The sequence below is a fragment of the Branchiostoma floridae genome, chromosome 7, assembly GCF_000003815.2.
Source record: "Branchiostoma floridae strain S238N-H82 chromosome 7, Bfl_VNyyK, whole genome shotgun sequence".
Taxonomy (NCBI): Eukaryota; Metazoa; Chordata; class Leptocardii; order Amphioxiformes; family Branchiostomatidae; genus Branchiostoma; species Branchiostoma floridae.
In genome coordinates, this window is record NC_049985.1 from 14,411,651 (window position 1) to 14,435,665 (window position 24,015).

The 24,015-nt window shown below is 40.5% G+C and overlaps 2 protein-coding genes and 1 long non-coding RNA gene across 4 annotated transcripts in view; 2 read left to right on the forward strand and 1 right to left on the reverse strand.

The window, feature by feature from the left end:
- LOC118419981 overlaps positions 1 to 12,676 on the forward strand; it is a 16,941-nt gene extending 4,265 nt beyond the window's left edge. Inside the window, exons 1-5 of one of the 2 annotated variants that reach the window (XM_035826684.1) lie at positions 3,294 to 3,603; positions 6,881 to 6,925; positions 8,118 to 8,243; positions 8,749 to 8,831; positions 9,957 to 12,676. In XM_035826684.1, coding sequence (XP_035682577.1) covers positions 6,905 to 6,925; positions 8,118 to 8,243; positions 8,749 to 8,831; positions 9,957 to 10,173 — 447 coding nt within the window. In that variant the 5' untranslated portion in view covers positions 3,294 to 3,603; positions 6,881 to 6,904 and the 3' untranslated portion in view covers positions 10,174 to 12,676. Of the gene's footprint in view, positions 1 to 3,293; positions 3,604 to 6,880; positions 6,926 to 8,117; positions 8,244 to 8,748; positions 8,832 to 9,956 lie in introns of those variants that run through there. The other variant, XM_035826685.1, reaches the window with a different exon arrangement.
- Positions 1 to 24,015, reverse strand: part of LOC118419959 (nuclear pore glycoprotein p62-like) — a 68,492-nt gene that overhangs the window by 29,491 nt on the left and 14,986 nt on the right. The window lies entirely within an intron of this gene.
- On the forward strand, positions 18,209 to 23,898 carry LOC118419989. The gene is made up of 3 exons (XR_004831713.1): positions 18,209 to 18,301; positions 23,016 to 23,064; positions 23,866 to 23,898. It is a non-coding gene; the product is annotated as an uncharacterized LOC118419989 (long non-coding RNA).

Sequence of the window (24,015 nt, forward strand, 5' to 3'; positions counted from 1 at the left end):
TTCTGAGGTATGCACACTTCAGACATCTAGGTGTCCAATACATCATTCGATTACAATGCATTCGAAGACAACAAGGCCAAACGTTTTCAGTATCTTTTTCGGGACAGGCAGCTCGTCGTGGGACGAACACACCGTCACATTCATTGCCAGATTTGTAGATCATAATTACACAAGCTCACGCCACAAGACGAACATGATTCAACAGCAATCTTGAATTTCTATTGGTGACCCCAAGGAGCTTTTATCAGCCTGATAAAAGCTCCTTGGTGACCCACAACTCATGTAAAAGTGTGAAGAACCGTTGCATAATAGCCCGAATCTACGACTGAATTCGAATGGGCAAAATTGAACGTACGCAGCCATTTTCCCGCCATTTTTATATCTACGCTAGCAGTAAAGTGTTACGTCATAGCGGTTGTGACAGACAAAGTTAAATGAAAATTCTTGACAGTATACGTCCGTTTTCTCATGACATTTTGTATGCTCATGCAGGTTTATGTTTTATGCATTTACTAACAGAAAAGGAAGGAACATGAAGGATGTATAAAGGTACATAGCGACAGTTAATTGTGCCGTGTTTCTTCCGGACGGTATTTTGTACCCCCTCTCAACCACGCGCCCGTTCGCCGTGTAATTCCGCGGCGTGTTACAATTACGATATTACGCTTTTAGCAGGACAAGAGTGGCAGAAAAGTTACACAGAAGAAGTGGCAAGGGTAAGCTATAACAGCAACATGTAACTGGAGAAAATGATGCGTTGACAATTTGTCAAATCAGTATGGCTAGAGAAATCGTCGTAAACGTGCCGGTATTATGATAATAGATGTTACATATAATTTAACTTGTACACCCATGTACACAATGTACTTCTCGTCATGGTATAGGTGTGTCAAAACAAACAAATCAGACAGAAAATTTTGTCGATTTTCATGATTCGAAATCATTTGGAGAGGCAATTTTTTCTATTTGCCATGAATGGCTCAAATAAGCCATTGATACTTTTAAACTAAGGCTAGTCACTGAGGATAGCTCAAAGAAGAAGGGAAATAAGGTCAGACTAAACCGAGAGTGTCAAAAAAGATTACGCAACTGCAGGGGGAAAACCACACAGAGTTAAACTACAGTATATTTTTGGTATCCATGAACTTTTCATTGTAACATCGAATGCACAAAAATTTACTAGTAATCAAATTCAATTCTTCATTTTTCTCACTGTTTTGTACAGCACCGCTGTTGCAAGTCGATCAAAGCCGCTATCCCAAATACAGAAAAAAATTCTACTGAAAATAATTTAGGGATTGTAGGACTTTGTATGGATTGTAGATTTTCTCACGGATAAGACTTTTTAAAGCTAAGATTTCTGTGAGGTTCATTGTCCCTGAGAAAAGTTCATTGCGTCTTCGTCTTAATTACATGACGCTACTCGCATACAGCTGATTGGTTAAAGTTGTATCACATGATCACGTGAAGGATCGTATGATCAGCTTGTGTTTTTCAGATTAACATATGTTTAGAAAAATGGCGTTTTTAGGGAAATATCATACAGTTTTTGAAATTCTCTACTTTCACATGGACACTAAGAAAAGAAAATGTATGAAAATGAAAAAAAAACTACACTCAACGTCTCCTGTGTAAGTCGCGACGTCGTCGCTGATTTAGTCGCTTGAAATATGGATTTTCCATAGTCTCTCTTCTTTTCCTGTCCCTCACTGGTTTCCGATTTTGACAAAGTTCAGACTACTTGGCTCGTGTAGAAACATTTATGCGCATGCACAGCCTTAGGCGTTAGTACAAGTAAATATGTGTGTTCATCGGCTCTGTCCAGTCATTTTGTTTGCCTTTTAACTAAGCATGTACATTATCTAAGAAGGGTACTGCATGTGGACATTTATAGAAAACTTGTTTTGTCATGACAAAAATACAAAGACTAGACCTCAGAAGGTTTCCATGTGTGTAGGATTGGGTTAATGGGGTTGTAAATATCGACTACTGGGATAAATCGTATATATAAATAAATTTGTACACACGTGTTCATGTACACCATGTACCTCTCGTCATGTTGTGTCAAAACACACGGCCAGAAGATAGGAAATATTGTCAATATTGCAACCATTTTTTTTTTTTGCCATGAATGGCTAAAATAAGTTGCTGAGAGTTTTAAACTAAGGCTAATCACTGATGATAGCTAAAAGAAGGGAAATAAGCTCAGACTAAACCGAGAGTGAAAAAAAAAAGATGACTCGTAGTGAAACTATAGTTTTGGTATCCATGGACTTTTCATTATAACATCTAATGTACGCAAGTTAAACAATACTTCATTTTTCTACTGTGTTGTACAACTTCGTTGTTGCAAGTCGCTCAAAGCCGCTATCCCAAAAACAGAAAAATATGTTATTGCCATAGATTTAAAAAAACATGTCATTTGGGGATTGTAGGACTTGGAGTAGATTTTAGATTTTCTCTCGGATAAGACTCTTTGAAGGTGGACTTTCTGTAGGGTTCATTGTCCCTTAGTAAAGTTCATTGCGTCTTCGTCTTAATTACATGACGCTACGCGCTTACAGCTGATTGGTTGAAGTTGTATCACATGTTCACGTGTAGGATCGCATGATCAGCTTGTTGTATTTGCAGATTGACATATGTTTAGAAAAACCGCCCTTTTAAGTAAATATCGTACAGTTTTTAAAATTTCTACTTTCACATGGGCACTAAAGAAAAGAAAATTTATGAAAGTGAAAAAAATACCCTCAACGCCTCCTGCATAAGTCACCACTGATTTAGTCTGTTGTAATATTGATTGGATTTTCCGTGTTTCCATAGTCTCTCTTCTTTATCTTGTCCCTCAGTGGTTCCCTATTGACAAAGTTCAGACTACTTGGCTCGTGCAGAAAACACTTCAAATGCGCATGCACAGCCTTAGGCATTTGTACAAATGAATACTTGAAAGCATTGTCACAATGGCATCGTTAAAAGGAGTTTTTGAACCACACCTCCCTTGATCTTTCGCGTAATCGCATGGTGTACAGAACCTCACGTGTTGAACTTTACTGAAGTTTGATTCAATTGACCCTTTTTCGGAAATATCATACAGTTCTTTCAGATTTTCTACGTTTACATGGACCATAAGAAAAGAAAATTTATCGACACCAAAAAAACTTTGTGGATTCAACGTCTCCTGCATAAGTCGCTACTGAATCTGACCTTTTGTGGAGTTCATTGTTCGTAAAAATTACCCAGTGTTCACGTGGAGTACTAATGATACTTTGATGACAGATACATACATGGTGCACAAGTTGATCATGCACTACTACCATCCATGAACATGCGTCAGCCATGATCTTGTCGCGTGAACAGGGGGCGTACCTATAACTTTCTGACAGCTTTAACCAATGCGAGTGTTCATTTCTCCTGATGTATTTGCATTACAATACCTGACTGTCAATCATATCTAACTGTCAAACACACCAAATTCTGTTCAGCGGCTATAAATTTCGGGCAAGACCCGCACAAACCCCAGTTTCTCCGGAACTCCGAAGCTATCCAGACTGCGGACCGTCATCCCAGCGGACAACCTCAGCGCCTTACTTCAGTTGACCAGAACTTGTAAGTTTGTCCTTGTCAGTTACCGATTAGATTAAACAAGTTTTTGTTGCGTTCTTAGCTTATTCTGGGTTTGGGCACAGTCAGGGATTTAAATGATGATTGCGAGTGATACATTTGATCTGAAAAAGACTTTTAATCTTGGACGTGCGAAGACTGATCACCACCATGTCATTTCTTTGTCAGTATGTCGCATGTAATCAAGTGTCCCTCGATTGTCAGACGGTACAATCCCGGTGCCGTGGTCCCCAAACAGACCTGGTCGTGGACCGCGATCTACAATGGACCAGGACCCGAAATTGACGTTTTTTGTACCAATGAGAGAGACCAGAGCTACCATGGATTTTTTTAAATATGTAATAACCAAGTTAATTTTGAAAAAAATTCCATGGTAGCTCTATCTGGTCCCTCTCGGTGGTACAAAAACGGCCATGGACTATGCCTCACTTGAACCAAGAACAGCATTGCGCGCCGTTTTTTTTTCGTACGGCGTATTGAGATTTTGATTAAAATGTGTTTTGTCTTGCTCACTTTCTGTCTCGTTCTTTTATTGTTATCTTGAGAACACTTGAGATTGTTTTCTTTTTGATATACGAAGAGTCTCGTTAGAATCCAACGCAACTTCAGATGCCTCCAGCAACATGATTTTTAGGTTGAACACTTTGATAAGATACTTTTGAAAGGATTGCAAGGCCAGGAATTTTGAGACGTTTTAAAAAAGCCCAAGGCCCGCAAAGCAACGTTGAAGGATAAGCCATTCAGACCTTATCGAGTTTGAGACTACTACTCCGCGCCATCGGGAACACTTCGCCGCCCTGGTCGCGCTAAGGGTCGATCACACTTCGCACGTACTACTGATTGAAGGCTTGCTAAACTTTTTACCGGGTGCGACGCGATTTTGCACTTCTCTGGGCTGCTCAATGTGGGTCCCTTTTTTCCGGTGCGTAGCCCAGAGAAGCGGTTGGTTCAACCGTCCAACCCTTCAACCGTTCTCTTCTATTTCACCCTCGTTAAACTCCAGCTCCGGCCCGCACGGTCCAGCTCTTGCCCGCACTGATTCCAGCTCCGGCCCGCACGTTCCAGCTCCGGCCCACACGTCCCAGCTCCGACCCGCACGGTCCAGCTCTTGCCCGCACTGATTCCAGCTCCGGCCCGCACGTCCTAAGCTCCGGCCCACACGTCCCAGCTCCGGCCCGCACTGATTCCAGCTCCGGCCTGCACGTCCCAGCTCCGGCCCACACGTCCCAGCTCCGGCCCGCACGGTCCCTTTTTCACTAAAAAATTGCCCCCAAAAGTTTAAAAGTTGCCCATTTTAAGAAACTTTCGGAACGATATGCAAAACTTTTTAGCGCATTCGTTGGCTAACATGTTCACCCATCCCCTGACCGAATATGACGGCCCAAGACCCGCTGGTTTTTGAGATTACCCCATACCTCCCGTCGCGATACCATAAGTCAGGCGCGCCTAGGCGTAGAACGCCATACAATTAAAGTTTCCGCTTTACGCACTGAAGGAACGCACGATCTTTAATAAATACAGATAACATGGATAACATGACTGTCCATTTCTTTGTAAGACAAATCTCATGTAATGTTTTTTTAATAGAGGACAGACCAATTCAGTAATTCGATGTTTAAAAACTCTTTTTTCATGTGATTTTGTTTAACATTCAGGCTTTTTCCAAAATACGCATCGGGCAGCTTTTTTCAGAAGCTTTCTTATTACCGTTGAAATGATAGACGCGGCCGATCGATATCCTGACTTCCAAAGATCGTTGCCGGATTCCATCGCACAGCTGGTCGGTCCGGGTTCTGCTGGTCCACCGTGTAGACCGCTTCAGCACCTACCGTGGAGTTGACGCAAGAGGAACGAAGTCAAGCAGCCTCAGCTACGAACAGTTACGGATATCCCGCCATGCCTTCCAAGAACCAAGAACAAAACTGCGCCGCAGTGTACGCCTCTTTATTTCTCTACGGCGTATTGAGATTTTGATTAAAGTTTGTTTTGTCTTGCTCATTTTCCGTCTCGTTCTTTTATCGATCTCCAGAACACAGATTTGCTTTCTTGTGATACATGTATGTGAATAGTCTTGTTAGAATCAAACTCAATTCCAGATGGGTTCATGCCTGTGGCGACGTGATTTTGAAGTTGAATACTTGAATAAAATGATCAACAAACCATTACAGGGTCTGGAATTGCAAGGATGCTTTCAGAAAACCCACAATCAAAGCGAGATATGGAACGATAAACCACTCGTTCGCTGACCTTTGAGTCTGATGATACAACTCCGCGCGCGCCGCACCGGGAAACTTCGCCGCCCTGCCTACATATAACTGTTGTGTTACAGATATGCATTTGCCTCGATACAAGAATTTCCAGCACTTTTGCAAAACCTTGAAAATCCTTTTTCTCAAATCAAACTCTAGCTCAACTGCATCTTCTATTTTCACTGGATGCTCATATCATACCACCTAATTGCATTTCTTACAAAGGATTAGCCTTAGGGTGAAAGAACTGATTCAACGCACCCGTTTCACTTTTATTGATAGAGCCATATATATCTGAATATATATATATATACTAGATACATGAATCACTCTCTACTTCTGCAGATATATGTGTAATTATAATGCTAGGAAATTTTTAACTTTTGGGTCCATGAGGATGACATTTCCCTGCTCTACTCCACAAATCTTAATTTATCTCCAAAACCTCTTCAGGAATAGCGATATTGAAGTGTTGATGACTAGCCCCGATCTGTGTATGGGATCATAAGGCCTGCTCTTTTGCTATAACCAGCGAATGAATTTATGAGGTGGTTATAGCAAATGACCAGGCCTTAGAGCACCATATACACTGAGAAATTGGCGGGTCATCAACGATATTATCATATAGACTATCCAGATTGACTGACCCTGCTTGCACCGCTTTGCCCAATTGTCTCTGGTTAAGCTTTTCAGATTCCCGCCCGTCAGCCGCTTGATGTTGCTTCCGGGTGTTTTCCCGTGACTCCGAAAATAAGTCTTAATCAAAGACCCTTCATCCTTGGTGCATATCTGATCTTGTGATCCAGCCCTCTTCAAAGATGGGCAATGGGGCATATGTTTTGCTCCTTTTGATTAGTCAATGATCTAAATAACTCTTATTCCGATTTACCAGTTCCCTGTGTATCGCTCCTTCTGATTGAGTGGGGCGGTTATACTTTGATGAACCGCTTAAGAAGTTAACTCAAATTTCGTCTGGTGATTGACACCACTTTTTGTGTTTCTTTTTCATCTAGAAAACGAAGCGTCCCAATCCAGAAATGGCGGCACACCACTATAAGGTACGTTATTCTTTGTTTTATTTTGTATTCTCATGCATTCCTCATTTATACCTCCCTTAAGTTATTTAACTTTTTTTACAACATTCACGCTTGTAGTGATCTTGCATTACACGTCTGAAACATCTGACCGTTTCCAAAATCACATCTAGTTGCTTGAGTAACTGCTTCTTGGCGTAACTTATATTACAGTTTGTCAGAACTTACGTCTGATCTCTGAAAAGTTTATTTTTCTTTGTAACATAATTAATGTTAATCATAATTACCTCCATGATAAAGGGAGGTATAGTTTTTGGTGTGTCTGTGTTTCCAGATATCGATATTTGTGGTCAGATGATATTTTTGTGTGGGTAGGGGTTGGGAAGACAAAGGTCAAGGTCAATTTTGGGTCCCTGGTATGTGACCTTGGTACTGCAGCAAAACTGGAAATGTAGCGGCATTTTTGGTCGAAATCTCCCAAGGAGCATAACGGAACATAGGATAGATGGATTTCCATGATATTTAGTATCCAGGTATCTTTGGCAGAGATGTACACAATGAAGTGTAAATTATACAAATTTGGACTTAATTTACTTAAAGGAAAATTTATATTTATAGTGATTTCCATTATATGACTCATACGCAGTTTGTGGCAGGTGGAAGATAAGCAGCTACCAATTATGCTAATAAGTCTCTAATTTGCATAATCAATGCGAAAGTGTTCTAATTCATGTAGTAAATGATTGGATTGTCAATATTGTGACCTGTATAAGTCAGTTAAACTTGTATATATCCAAGCATAAATTATGCAGTTGTGAGAGTCATTTGCATAACTAAAATATTTCATGGAGATTTGAGGTCTCCGAACTCTTGATTTGTAATTTGTAATTCATTTGTTGATGGTCTCCAGCCATCAGTATTGGCCCATTTGATATTTTCATCTGCAGAGAATCATAGAGTCAAAGATCATACAGTCCAATATTAGGACTTCGAACAATTTCCTTTGCACATTATCTTGGACCTTTTAGAAGTCATGATAGTAGCTGTTTCATATCATTACTTGGAGAACTGATATCATTTTGCCCTGAGAATTATTTCAAGAGGACTGTGTAAAACTAGTATGTGCATACACTAATGTTGCAATTTCTTCTGATTGTCACTCACATGCTGCATTGTGAATACCGCTACATGAATTAACACGTTCACTATTCACCAGTACATCGTGAGCCAGGACCATCCTCTTGTCATGACCCTCAAACATTTCAGCAACGACGACAACACTCAAATCGTTGTCATGGGTAAACAAGCGCACAATAAGGACTACCAACTGTGGTACCATAAGGTAATGATGGCGTGTAGGCCTAATATAATTGTGTACAAAAAACGCCATTCAGAATGCGTGGATTTGCAGGGCTCTCATCCGGGCAAATGTGTCCTTTATTTTCACAAAAATGTAATCTTGATGCACGGGACGGCATGATGTCTGACACAAGTGTGTGAATCAGTAAGCAAACGGGATCACATGATTTAAGTGATCCAAATGTATGCGCATGTGCAGATTTATGTGGGCTTATGGAATGACCATTTTACTCATTACCTGTGCGTTGACATTGAGCAGAAAACTGGTTAAGTGGTGAAAAGTAATATATTCAGTCCCTGTATCTTGTAGTTGCTGAAGTATGCGGTATAGTAATTTGAATTCACCATATGACATTGGTTAATGTAACTATCATACAATGTATGTACACTAGTAGCTTCACTCTCAGAATTTCCTTCAGATAAACTTCTGGTTCAATCATGTATGACTTCTCTATCTATACCTGATGATATGTTTTTCAATCCATTAGGATGACAGCTATATAATAGCTATGGCTACTGCAGACAACAGAGCAGTAACTAACGAAGTGACGACACCAGCAAATGGTAATCGGTAAGTTTCATTCCATGAACCTGAATCAATATTTAGTTTATAACAGCTTCTTGCCCGAATGCAAGCTGCATGAAACTGAAAAAAGACAAAAAACTATTGAGAGAAATATATGAAATTGTGACTACTCTAGTCTAAATGTTAACTTATCGAGTTTGAGTTAGAATAATAACAGTTTGCTGCATTTAGCAACAGTCATTTTTTTAGAATGGTAGTTAATTAAGTTATTTTTTGTAAAAAGCATTCCAAGTCACTGTGAGGGTTTTTGAATACTATCTATAACAATTTTGAATTATAAAAGAATATCTAAGCCCGAATAATTCTTAAACAAGCTTTTCAGAATTCTTTAAGATAAATATTTCGGAAACATTCTGACTGAAAGTGACCATACAAAAATTTCAAATAGATATGTGATTCTTTCACTTCACTTCTAGAAACATTTACAAATATCTGTAATATTTCCAAACGATAGATTTGGATGATTGCCCCATAAAAGCCCTATTGTTTGTCTCTGCATATTCTACATTTTTTTGTAACTACTGGGTACTTTGTGGCGAGCAATCGACATTCAACTGTACTTCCCTATACATTGAACGTGTGAATTGCTTTCTGTCCAGTTCACTGATTATCACATAGTGTTACAAAATGTAGAATATGATAAATAATGGTAGAATGTTGTTACCATCATTTAGAAACTATTGGAAGTATCCCATTTGACATCATTAACATTTCCGAAGAAAGTTTTACATTGACGAGGGGATATTTAGAAAGTTGAAATAACATTCAAGTATAGAATCTCTTAGACATATCATTACAATGAATTTAAACATTTGTCAATGATGACAATTAGTTGAAATGGATTTTACTGAAGTGTGAAAATGATTTTCCCCTAACAACAGTAATTTCGTCATAGCTAGGTGCTTGTTCAATGTATAATTTGATTTGGAGGAAACTATTTGCAACTGTCACGGAACCTGGCATTTCTTAACATCAATTAATTCGGAATCATGCACGCAAAATGTTTTGGATAGATGAAGTCACAGATAAATGGATAGGTAACGAGAAAGTGATTGTTGACAAAATGAAGAGGAGTCATTGAACTGTTTTTTTTGCCGTTTCATTTCCTAGTATCTTCAATAGGACGAAGACTGGTGCTCAGAATCAGAAGTGGAACATCGTGCCCACCGACGCGGGAGCGGTGTACATTACCCCAGAGCTGGATAATAATTTGGCCCTGACACTGAAGGACGGCAACCCGCAGGAAGGGACTGAAGTGATTCTGACACCAATTCTAGATAGTGGAATCCCTACTGGAAGTCAACTGTGGAAATTTGATCACAAGTAAACTTAAAATGCACTTAATGTGATGATTATCAACAATCACAATATTGCATTTTTTGTGTCATCAACTATCCAATCTATCTATCCAATATGTAGCTGGGGGTGAACATTGCCTCTTCTATACACGCACTTGTATGGCCACAGCAAGCAAATTGTATGGATGACACCTCCTTTGAAGACTCAAACTTTAATGTAAGAGGGTGAAAAAAACACGATTGGTAAAATAATAGACATTGTAACAAGAATTGAAGCAACAAAACATGGTATTGCAACCAACAAGTCTTTTACTTCTGTATTCAAAAGGTACCCAAAGTGACACCAGTGTGTTAGACTGGTTCACTTACCAAGTAACTTATCTATGAACAGTCATGGCTTAGCCACATTGGTCCCACTTTTTGTTATCAAACTAGGTTTGTAAGTACAATCAAGGATGCCACACCATTTAATTTTGGTACTCATCATATTGACCATCTCTGGAGGGGGAAAATTCTTTTTTTTCAAAATTAGGTGAAAATCAATGCCCGATGTTATCCATCAAATGTACTTGCTGTGGCCTAAGGTTTAAGTTGTTGTTGTTGTTGTCCTTCTTTAACGTCTACTTCACTGCTAGACATGGTCTCTTGGTGCTTAAACTATAGCTCATTGGAAATACTATAACGCTAACAAAAACAACTGAAGTGGTTTGCAACCTTTGTAGACGGTTATGATGACATCAGATAAACTTGCTAGTATTCAACAATATGTTCTGTACTGTCGCCATTGTCACGAGTCTAAATACATGTATCTAATTCCATGTAATTTTTCATATTCCATATACATATACATGGTACATGTACATGTAATATGTGTGCAGTTGCATGGAAAGGTGAAAGATTTCTAAGGATATCCTTGAGAGTGTATTCAGGTAACTCTCCTGCCTTTGTACTAAAGAACTCTTACGAGGGGGCTGATCAGACTGAAGTCATGCGGTTACAAGGTAGTACATAATCCTTGGACCTCTTTACCACAATTCTCTTTACTTTCCCTTTATCATATTGTTTAAGGTGTTTACAAATTCCATTTTCGTACATGTAACCCCTGACTTCAGTCAATTTTGTCACATTTTTTTTTTTCATTTTGTCATAACGTATTTAGAATCAGGCACACAATGTCCCTCTAGAGACAGACAACAAGTTGGCAACATCCAGAGTGTGAGTAGTCCTGAATTTTGGGAAGATAGTAAGTCTATAGGGATGTGAATCTTGTCATAGGGGTAGACGCTGTGCCAACAGATTTTATTGCTTTTTATTACCATTTATCTAAATGCAGGCACACAATGTCCTTCTGATAGCACATGTCATACCATCTATACCTGGTGAAAAATGAGAAACAATCAGATTGTGAATTTTCATGAAATCATGTAAAACCACAAGTCTAAAGGAATGATGACTTTGTTATAGAAGTAGACGCTGTGCTAATAGACCTTACATATTTTTTTTTGCTATTTTAACATAGTTTATTGGTAATCAGGCACACAATGTCCTTCTAATGACAAATCATACTAAGTTTACTTGGTGAAAAGTGAGAAATATTCAGATTGTGAGTTTTCCTACATGTTCGAAGGCGTTAAGCCTTAGGAAATTGTGGTTCTGTCATAGAAGTAGACGCTGTGCCAATAGTTTTTGTTTTTCATTGCCAATGTTTTCGATACAAGCATCTCATGTTGAGACCGCTGCTACACCCATATTAGCAGACAGGCTGTTAGTCAACTACAGCAGTCTAAAACATGTGTAAAACTATCTACACATAGAGGTGCTGTATCTATATCATTGGCACCTTTTTTCAAGTATACATTATCTATAGGAAACGATAAGTGAAATTTAGACCCCAGTCTATACAGTTGAAAGTCTAACACTGCAAAGTAAGAACCGCTTTGTTCCATCTAAAGCCAAAGGAAAGCATGTACTCTGGTCTCAGAGTTAACACTTATATGGAAGACCCGTGAAACTTGTGTGAATGTAGTTTAAGACAAGAAAAAACTGCATTGCTTACCTTTGTCACAGGTATGACTTTCATGACTGTACATCAATGACGTCAGCAGATTTTTATGTTATGTTATCCTAAGATGAATGGTTGATGGGAATGTTAAAGAACTTGTGACATGTTAAGAACTTGAGACCCAAAATGTATAATAACGAATAAGAAGACAAAATGTTACCATTTTCTTATGATCTGTTATAGGCTTGAAAAAAATATGAACTAACTGGGGAAAGCACATTATAGCAAAAGAATTATCATGTCAAGGATCTAGGAATACAACTGGAAATAGTACATTGTGTTACATCTTTTGTTACAGTCCCCAGAAAAAAAACAATGAAAACTATTTTTAATATCAAGTCTTTTAACACGCGTACAGTTACCAACACTACTGTATCTGCTGTCTGACATTGAGACTGGCGATGTTAAGGAAGTTGAAGATTTTGTAGCTCTGGCTTTTTCATTAATTAATAATAAAGCGTAACTGCTTGCATTTTGTGATTCTGTAATTTTTACCTTGTTCGTCAGAGTGACGGAATGGTTGTATGTGTTAGCATGAGACATGTAAACATACAGTACATCCAGCACACATCGTTTCTGGCTTATTATACAAAGTAAAATGACAAAGTAAAGAAAAAAAAACATTTAAAAAGGCATTATAAACAAAACGTGCCATCAAGGTGTGTGTGTGTTTGTGTGTGTGTGTGTGTGTATGTGCGCGCGCGTGTGTTCATGAGTGTTAGTATGATGCATAGAAATACGTCGGACTCCGTTCCCATGGAAATTGGATATTGTAACGTTATATCTCCCTATAGCCAAATGACTTTGACCAATCAATATTGATGAGATTGACAAAATTCACCGCGATATAATTGACTTTCAAACTAGGGCGTGAGTGTTCTAATAATAGATTACATTCTATACAGTATATACTCAGTGGTCTAGCACCAATACTTTAATTGAAATTGCAACAAATAGCCGCTATACATTGAAATTGGTAGCTGACCGCCTGAAAGTAAAACGTAGGTAAAGGTAGTCTTGTTGCCTTTTTAACGCAGAAATAAAGGCAGTTGGTGGTTATTCAATGTGCCTATTATATATATATATATATATATATATATATATATATATATATATATATATATATATATATATATATATATATATATATATATACATTGTATATGGCTACTTAGAAATGTGGCTATCTGTATACAAATTAATGAGTATCAATACGCTAAAATTTACGTGGAAACGAGAATATTTTGATAATTATGGACCCGCCTAACTATGCAGGGTCCTACGGCCGTAACTCACGGCCCGGACTCGGCACACCACACGGAGCGAGTCGCACATGTTGGACGTTCACATCGCTAACTCACAACAAACCTCCACATGTTATACCTTCTACCTACCTAGTCCCTTGACCTCCAGGTCGTTGGGGGGACAAGGTAGCCATGAAGATACATCATTTTAAAGCTTAGAAAACGCTTGTTACACACATGGATGGAAGTTTTTAAAAAAACTAAGACATCAAGGGTGAAAAATGCCATCAAAATTTTCAAACTGGGGGAAAACCACCTTAAAATTGTAGTACAAGAAAGTTACACATCCGATACCACAATATATGGGTTGCTTCCAAATAAGACTGAGATGCAAATAAGGCTGACGCAACGCCATGCCCGCGGAACACTTAAACGCGGAAGTGACTTCCCCGGCTCGCGAGGCATTTTTACGAAGGCTATATCTCAACAATCTTTTATCCCCTGTTTAAAATGTCAACATTGCCAGGGTCTACATACAACATACTACAATTCTGGTAAGTTTGAAGTTCTAGGCCGTTCTCAATTTTACACAGCGATCAATCGAAAATCGCTACGCGTACGGAAAACCCCGCCGCCGCACGCATGTGCGTTGAGAATGGAAATCCTACTAACAGGCCATGTACCTCAGATTGAAGGATTGGCGGGAAATATTCAAATGTCCCGTCCTTGAAAAGTGCACAAGGCAATGTGATTCTGCCAACTATCGCAATGCGTGTCGGGAAATGATACACTTTTCGTCATTCGACCTTGAATTGTGCACCAATCAATGTCATCCGTGCAACTTACTTCAACTCTTTAAATCCAACTGAAAAGAGCGCCACCTAGCTGTATGCAGCATTACAACAGAACTTTAACTTCCAGGGCCCCTCAAAGGTTCTCATATTGTCATCATTCACAAATGGGTGGGTAGGGGTCAGGAAAACGAAGGCTAAGTTCGATAATGGGCCTCCTAGCGGCTTCCTGAGGTACTGCAGCAAAACTTCAATTTTTGACATCTCGTGTTCTGAACATGCTGTGGCCATGATTTTTGAGTGGTAGATTGCCTAAGTGATGACTTACATAATGTAATACTAATCATGCAAATAAACAGCTAATTTGCATAATTGTAGATTGCCTAAGTGATGACTTACATAATGTAATACTAATCATGCAAATAAACAGCTAATTTGCATAATTAATGAGGAAAGTTCAGACATCCACTGAGTTTCATGATAGGACTTTCAAACTTGTCACATATGTAGCTGAGAAAGTGAAATGTCCAATACATATCAATTATGCAAATGACGACCTCATTTACATAATTAATGAGAAAACATGAACATGTTGACGGATCATCATGATTTTTGGTATGTAGATATCCTAAGTGAAGACTTACATAGAAGGATACTTATGCAAATTAACAGTAAATTTGTCACATATGTAACTGAGAAAGAAAGAAATGTCAATACATGTTAATTATGCAAATGACAACCTAATTTGTATAATTGATGAGAAAATATTAATATGTTGACCAATTGTCATAATTTTTGTTATGTAGATAGCCTAAGTGATGACATACATGAAGCAAACCATTAGTTAATTTTCATAATTAATGACGGATGTTTATAAATCCACTGCAGTGCATGATAGGACTTTCAAACTTGTCACATATGTAACTGACAAAGAGAGAAATGTCAAAAGACACTTGGCCAAAGCCCCCCTATTGTTTGGCCTGGCCGGAGTCTGGTAGTGACTACATGATTTGACATTGTCAACTTTGCCAAGAAGTTTATGTTATTGGTAGCGTTTGTGGGTTTGTGGGAACACACGTTCATGCATGCAGTCGTTTGCTATTGGAGTAGGTACTCTTTAGTAATACATGAATAAGACCTTAAAGTCTTGAATAAAGGCATGATTATTTGGCGAAGGGATGTGTTCGTGGAACTCTAGTTGAAGATATGAAATGTGAAATTTGCCTTAACACTGTACTGACTCAAGTCAGCGCAGGAGAAGTTAATCAAAATGAAAAAAAAATACACTGACTTCAACTTGAATTTTCTGAAACTGATCTTTCTGTGGAGTCCATAGTTCAATATATGAAGCTACATGTATAAATCTGATTGGTTAACACACAGACGTTTACGTGAAGATTCAAGATACTTTTCCTGCTTAAGGTGTTTCTAAAGCTGAGTTGCAAGTGGGATTGATTGTCCTTTCATAAAATCTTAGTCATACTGAAGGCACGCCCAACGACTGCTGTACACAAGTTGATCATGCACCAGTATTTCAAAAATGATCAGTTACATGTTGCTATTGCAGCTTACCTTTGCCAATTCTGTTGTGTAACTATTTTTTGTCTCTCTAGCCCTGCTAAAACGAAACGTCGCAATCGTAACACAACACGGAATTGCACGGAGAATGTTCGCGCGGTTTGAATTGGGTTCCATAATACCACCAGGAACAATATTAACTTGACGTTATGTACCTATAAACATCCACTGTTGCTACTTAATTTCCTGTTGATAATTGTACAAAAGAACATAAACTGTACGGTGCAAAAGGCATAAGAAACGGACATATACTGTCAAGAATTTTAACTTTGGCCCGTCACAACGCTATGACGTAAACTTTACCGCTGGCGTTGAAATAAAAATAGCGGGGAAAACATGGCGGCGTTTCTATTTTGCCCATTCAACTGTAAATTCAGGTTATTATGCAACAGTTCTTGGCACTTCGACAAGAGTTTTAGGTCACCAACCAAACAGAAATTTAAGATTACTGCTCGTCTTGTGCCGTGAACACGAGTGATTATTATCTACAAATCCGGAGATAAACATAACGATATGTTCTTCCCACTACGCGCTCGCCTGCCCCGATAAGGAACTGAAAACTTTTGACCTTGTTGTCTTCGAACACATCAGTATAGAATCCTTTTTGAAAATGTGTCAAACACCTGGATGTTTAAAGTGTGCATGCCTCGAAAATTACTGTTGCTGCACAAGTATATATCATTACATTCATCGCTTATATCATAAGGCGGTATCATGATTAATCGCGGTATTATGGTAATGGGTGTTATAATTCACTTTCATGACAGTTGTTATGACGACGTTCAAAAATGAATCTAGTACAATGGTGTTTGTAAGGTGTTGCCGCATGTAAAGGAATTTTTTGAGGACTCAGCGCAGGAGAAGTTAATCAAAACAAAACAAAAAATACACTAATGTGGATTCAACTTACTTGAGAACTTTTGAAGCTGATCTTTCTGTGGGTCTCATTGTCTCTTAGTCAAGTTCATCGCCACTTCGCCTTAATTATATGAAGCTACGCGTATTTATATATAAAGCTGATCAGTTAAAGATATAAGCACACAAAACTTTCACGTGAATTAACCATTATGATACTTTCACAGTACATGAACGTGGTATATGATTAAGTTTGTAGAGTCTGGAGAAGCTGCCTGTTTCTGGAAATAGAAATTGTCTGAATGTCTTCAGTTCGAAAAGAAAAGCAGTGCGTCCTTGGTTAGGGTCATACAAGTCAAGGTTCCGTCGCCTTGAGTACTTGTTTTGACAGTTGTTATGACGACGTTCAAAAATCACTCGAAAAGTTGGAGAGTACAATAGTGTTTGTAAGGTGTTGCAGATCTTACAACAGATATGGATAACTGCTATAGACATCATAAAATATGTATAAGTTTCTTTCATGTGTAACCGTTATGAGTCACTTTCATGACAGTTATGACGAAGTTAAAAAATGAGTCGAACACAGTGTAGGTGTTGCCGCAGATCTTCCAACAGATATGGATACATACTATAGCCATAATAAAATATGTATAATTCTCTTTCATGTTTCTCCATTTTATCACTTTTCTCGCCCCGCGGCAACGCCTTTCGCTTCTTTTGTTGGAACAACATTTTTCTCCAAGCCCCAAACTACAAACAATGTATACAAATGTGAATGTAAAGGTAAATCGGGTGACCCCAGGCTCAGGACATGACATGACTTGTCATTTCTGCATGAGCGGGTAGTTGAATGTGGCTTTGCTGAGGCTTTCATATGTCAGGCAAGCACAAGCAACATGGAAGAATAGGCCACTCGTCCGCAGACCGGCTTCCAGTCTGAGACTAAAACTTTGCGCCGCGCGCGGGAAGACTTCGCCGCCTTTGCGCCGCTCACGATCGACCACAATCCGTATAAAGCTGATCATTTGAAAACTTTCACATGAAGGAACCATTATGATACTTTCACAGTACATGAACGTGGTATATGATTAAGTTTTGTAGATTGGCATAAGTTTGGAGAAACTGCCTGTTTCTGGAAATAACAGTACGTTCTCGAATTCTTTTTACCTTTACAGGGACCCTAAGCAGAAGATGACTAAAATAATTATATTTCAATGCGTTTCTGAAGCTGAGCTTCAAGTAGGGTTCATTGCCCTTTCGTAAAATCTTAGTCATACTGTAGGCACACCCAACAATTGCGGTAAACAAGTTAGTCATGCACCATCACTACCGTATCCATGTATGAATCATGATTTCTTCACGTGAATGGTAGGAGTTACAATTTTATGCAAGCTTTGATCAATGCGAGGGTTCATTTCTCCTGATGTATTTGCATAACAATACCTGATTGTCATTAATTTCAAACACATCAAATTCTGTTCAGCGGCTTTAAGTTTCGGGCAAAACCGCCCAAACCCCAGTTTCTCCGGAACTCCGAAGCTATCCAGACTGCGGACCCGAGTCTCCACAGCATAAAACTCAGCGCCACCCTGGTCGACATCATCCTCACTTCGGTTTACCAGAATTTGTAAGTTTCATTTGTGTCACAGTTGCCGAATGATTTAATTAATGGAAACGTTTTGCCATCACTACTGCGGCTTGTTCCAGGGATGCATTTGAGGTGCAAAGTAGTTTCTGTCATTCTTCCTTTGACTTGCGAGGACTTACTAGTGACTGTCAATATGTAATATGTAGCAGAAAAAAACGTCGCTCGAGCGGTACCGCTGTCCGTAAGAAACTTTGGTCAGGGTTGCGGGGAGCGCTCCCCACGGTCCGCCCAAGCGCGAAGTCCGGGAAGTCGGACACAAACGTGTCTGGCAGTGCGCGAGAACGGTAAACCCTACTCTTTGGGGAATGAAACGTCTCCGAAATTCATTATTGTTAGTTTCGACCACTCCGAACGCGCGTCGGCAGACTTTATTGGCCAGTGCCACGCTCTTGAAAGTTGAACGTTAACGAACCCTCAGAAAGACGTGTCCCTGCAATAGACCCCATGAGTACTCGAGTGCGTTCAAAGAGATGTTGGTATCTGACTGAGGTCTTCATCGGAACACAAGCCTAGTGAGCCACTGCAAAATTTCGTTGTTTCTTTCGCTGTTTCACATAGTAATAGTCTTTCCCATTCATTTCCGATACGTGAAATAGAAGGAAGCATATCTTTTTAACAAAAAAAAACAACAACAACAAAACAATGACTGGGGTTTGTAGAGGAGACTGATTCGCCCTAAGAACAGCTGACCCGGCTCAGTTCGCCTCTAGCCTAGGTTAGAATCCACTCATTTCAGCTTGTGTCTGCTATCAATGAAATTATAGATTTAATCGCTTTGGGTCTACCGTCTTCACTCCAGTACCTACCCCCATACTGTGCAGTTGACGCAAGGTTGAACGAAGTAATAGTGGCAACAAATCTTAGTGGCAACAAAAATTGCAGTTACGAAACCGCCATGCTTGCTAATAACAGAACTGCAGGTCTGTTTGTTTCTGTACGGAGTACTGAGACTTTGATTACAACATGATCGCCTACTGTGGAGTTGACGCAACAACAACCGAGGAGGTTGGTCGTTACCAAATCCCTGCATATGAAGGCGAGACCGTCTTTTCTCACCGAGTCTTAGGTCCGTACAGAAAAACTTGGCTTGGTGTGGCCCTACTCGCACCTGTTGCATTGGGTTCTGGTCGCCTGGGCCAAGGGCTTGTCGGCTTTGCTGACGAAGCAAAGACGTTTAACTATGTCCAGAGAAACCAGAGTGTGTGTACTTCGGTTTTGTCAAGACGGTGTTGTCTCACTTCAGTCCGCACAGAAAAACGCGCGTGTCCGTGCATCCTATGGGAACGCTAATTGCATGTCTTCAGTTCGAAAAGAAAAGCAGCGCGTCCTTGGTTGGGGTCATACAAGTCAAGGTTCCGTCGCCTTGAGTACTTGTTTTGACAGTTGTTATGACGACGTTCAAAAATCACTCGAAAAGTTGGAGAGTACAATAGTGTTTGTAAGGTGTTGCCGCAGATCTTCCAACAGATATGGATAACTGCTATAGACATCATAAAATATGTATAAGTTTCTTTCATGCGTAACCGTTATGAGTCACTTTCATGACAGTTGGTATGACGAGGTTAAAAAATGACTCGAATACCTTGGTGCTTGGAAGGTGTTGCCGCTGATTTTTCAACAGATATGGATACATACTATATATAGCCATGATAAAATATGTATAAGTCTCTTTCATGTTTCTCCGTTTTATCACTTTTCTCGCTCCGAAGTAACGCCTTTTTTCTATTGGAACAACATTTTTCTCCAAGCCCCAAACTGAATACAATGTGTACACAAATTGTAAAGGTAAATCGGGTGACCCCAGGCTGAGGTGGCTTGACCTGTTCTTTCTGAAGCGAGTAGTTGAATTCGGCTTCGCTACGGATCATATGTTAGGCCGGCAAGCACACCCAAAGCAACATGGAAGAACATGCCACTCGTCCGCAGACCGGCTACCAGTCTGAGACTAGAACTTTGCGCCGCGCCCGGCCGGGAGACTTTGCTGTCTTTGCGCCGCTCACGATCAACCACAATCCGTAACGTACCACTGACGCAACGTTCAGGTGGCTTGCTCAGATTTTTACCGCTTACATCGCATTTTTCCTTGTCTGGGCAACAGGTAGCGTATTTTTAAACGTCGACTACTGAAATGATAGGTTCTTTCTACGCGGCCGACCGATGTCCTCAGAGGTTCCATGGCACCGCACAGCGGGTCGCCCTGGATTCCCCCGGCACCTGTTCAATGTTCAATGTTCAATGTTGTTCAATGTTTTATTTTATTAAGGTTCTCGCGGGCAAACACACATTCACCCGAATTTTGACCTTATTACACACGTCAGGCTTACCAAAGCCACACAAAACACATAATAACAATAGCTGCATACAAACAACGACTTGTAGATTCCAGTTAACATTTGTATAACATACATAATAGATTAAAATCAACGTGTTGGAAAACGGTACCGAGTTAACAAGCAGTACAGGTAATGGCTAGCAACAAGTGTTAATAGCACTACTGTGTAACCTTCTTGTTGTATAGACGGATGGCGCTATGGAGGAAGGACTTGCTGAGTCTCTTAGTACGGGCTTTTGGTAAACTGATTGTCCTAGAGTTTCTAAGTGTGCGTCCCGTGGCCCCTGTTCTTGTGGGTGGAACCATGTCATGTAGGGGGTGGTCTTCCTTGAGCATGCGTTCAAACAGCTGTACCGCTGCCTCCTCCCGTCTGACCTTCAGTGTTGGCAAGTCGGGCACACTGCGTCTACCTCCAAGGGAGATGATGCGCAGGGCCCGGCGCTGTACCCTCTCGATGGCCAGTTCCTGCTCCTTACTGCACCCGACCAGTATCACATGGCCATACTCAAGTACTGGACGTACAAGTGACAGGTATATCTGTATCAGGTCCGTTATACTGGTACCTTGCTTCGTCAACAGACGCAGATAATATAGTCTGCGCGATGCTTTACTGATCATTGCAGAGATCTGTTCGTCGAAGGTGAGGTTCTTGTCCATGTAGAAACCTAGCCCCTTGGCACAGTCAACGGATGGAACTGGTTGGCCTCCAAGTGTGATCATAGGTGGAATCGGAGCAGATTTGCTGAAGCAGATCTGGAGAAGTAAACTCTTCCCACCGTTCAACGTCATCCTGTTGTCTTCTGCCCAGGAGTTAAGATGAGTAGACTCCTCTTCAACAGTTGTATCCTGATCAGCTAAAGGCACAGGAATAGTCCTCGACAGAGAAACGTCATCGGCATATCCAACATCCATTGTGTCGTTATACACGGTGGAGCGTGTGCTCATGAACAGCAGAAATAGGTACGGAGACAGCACTCCTCCCTGGGGCACCCCTGACGTTAGGGTGCGCCAGGAGCTGCTCTCCCCGTCCATAACCACTCTCTGCCGTCGGTTCTGTAAGAAGCTGAAAATCCATCTCTGCATACGAGGGCTGACGTGAATGTCAATGACACGCTGGAGAAGCAGAGCATGGTCCACGCGATCGAACGCCTTACTCATGTCAGCGAAGATGGCTCTGACGAGCGTCGGCTTGTTTGCGTCCACAGCTGTCAGCCACGTTTGCACCATGCGAACAAGAGCCAGGGTCGTTGACGAACCCTTTACATAGGCGTACTGGTTCTTGATGACTGACTGGATGGAGGGTAGCAGCCTTTTCAAGATGCATCTCTCTAGAAGCTTTGCTAAGACTGAGAGGAGGGACACTGGTCTCATGCCACGAGCTTGACATGCACCGGGAAATTTTGGCACCGGGACCACGTTTGCAGACTTCCAGCCTACAGGAACTGTCCCCTCTGCGTATGAGGCGTTGAAAAGGTGGGTCACAATCGGAGCAAGGTCCTCTGCGAACTCAGTAAGAATCCAGTTAGGTAAACTGTCGGGCCCGCATGCCTTCTTGGGTTTGACAGACTTCAGAAGACACTTGACCTCCCCAATGGAGCACAAGTCAGGACCTGGGTCACCTAGTGGTAGGGGGAACATGTAAAGTGGAACACTTTGGCACCATGCCTCAGAGAAATGCTGACTGATCGTTTCCGCCGCTTGTCCCGCAGGAATCCCGTCCAAAGCAGAGCGTCCCGACTTCTGCGACCGACCAAGCTCCCGGTTAATACATGACCACCACTTGCGTGGATTTTCCTGTTTCAGCTGTTGGATACAGTTACGGTAGTGAAAGTTTTTGGCCTGTTGCACTACTGTTTTAACCTTGTTCCTCAGTTGTTTCCACAGAGGCGACTTTCCGTGTCGCTGGAATTCCTCTTGTCTCTGTTTAATGGCCCTTTTCACTCTCTCAGTCATCCAACTTTTGTCGTCCGCCCGCACAGACCTGACCTTCATCGGGAAGTGATGCTCCACGAGGTGCATGATGGTACTGTAAAACTCGGAGACTTTCTCTTCCATCGACGCGGCGTCGAGTACACGTGACCAGTCAGCTACCGCGAAGTTGTCTCAGAAGCAAGGACGTAGTGCCACCGCTTGTCGGTAATCTCGCCTGTCAGAGATTGTCCCTCCAATTATCGAAAACAAAGACAAATTCTTAACTTTTCTTAACCGGAAAAAACTGATCATGAAAACAACGATCTCACGGAACACCGAAAACTACCAGACTGTTTTCATTTTGTTCTTGTCATTTTGTAAAAATATTAGAAAGAACAATTTCAAGATGGACATTATGAACTTAAATTTCTTTCTTTTTCACACACATAGAGCTGACAAGGAATCTTTCTTCACAGCAACCATCATGACAGCCCGTCAGGTGATATTCCAGATCCATTTCTACTTCATACACATAGTAATTGCATTTGTTGAAAAGAATTAGTCCTATGGTAAAAGAACTGATTCAACCCAGTTTACTGAGAGGAACAAGGAAAAGCCTGCTTCACTTGTATCATGTAGAGATAAATGTAATTAGTGCCAGGGAATGTTTAGATATTTTTGTCCTGGAGGATGACATTTCACTATCTATATCAGATCTTGGGATCCAGCCTTCTTCAAAGATTGGCAATGGAGCATATGTTTTGCTCCTTTTGATTAGTCAATGTTCTGTATTAATGTATAACTCTAATTCTGATTGGCCTATTTCCTGTGTGTCCCTCGTTCATATTGGATCGGGTGATTGTACTTCTAAGGGCCACTGAAGATTTTAACAACCACTTGTGGCACTTCTATGATGTTAAGGCGTCATAAGGCCATGTTGATTTCTTTACATGGGTGACATTAGCGCGTGCAAGGGAAAATTGACACAAATTTGCAAAGTTGGCACATTGTGTAAAAGGCATGTATCAAACTGGACTGCGCCAGGCATTCGGAAAATTGTTTAAACTGGTGCAATTGGTTACCTAAAATTGAGGATTTGCGGCGCGGCTATTTTGGTTGGCTTATCTGGGCTACTTATGTCAATGCACACACCATGGGAAGGCTGACAATTTGCAAAAATTTCCTAGCTTTCCTTGCCGCAGTCCGATGAGATATATACTTTACCATTAAGTGGCATACAAGATGACTCAACTTTTGTCTGATATTTGACGTAATTTTTTTCTGTTCATTTTTCATCCAGAAAACTCCCTGTCCACAGCCAATGCCAGCCTATCAGGTGCGTTATTCCTTATCTTATTTGTATTCAATGTGAAACGCACTTTGTCACAGTAATTTGGACGGAGTAATCATGTAAGAGTAGTACACTAATGTAAATAACGTGTAGTTGTTA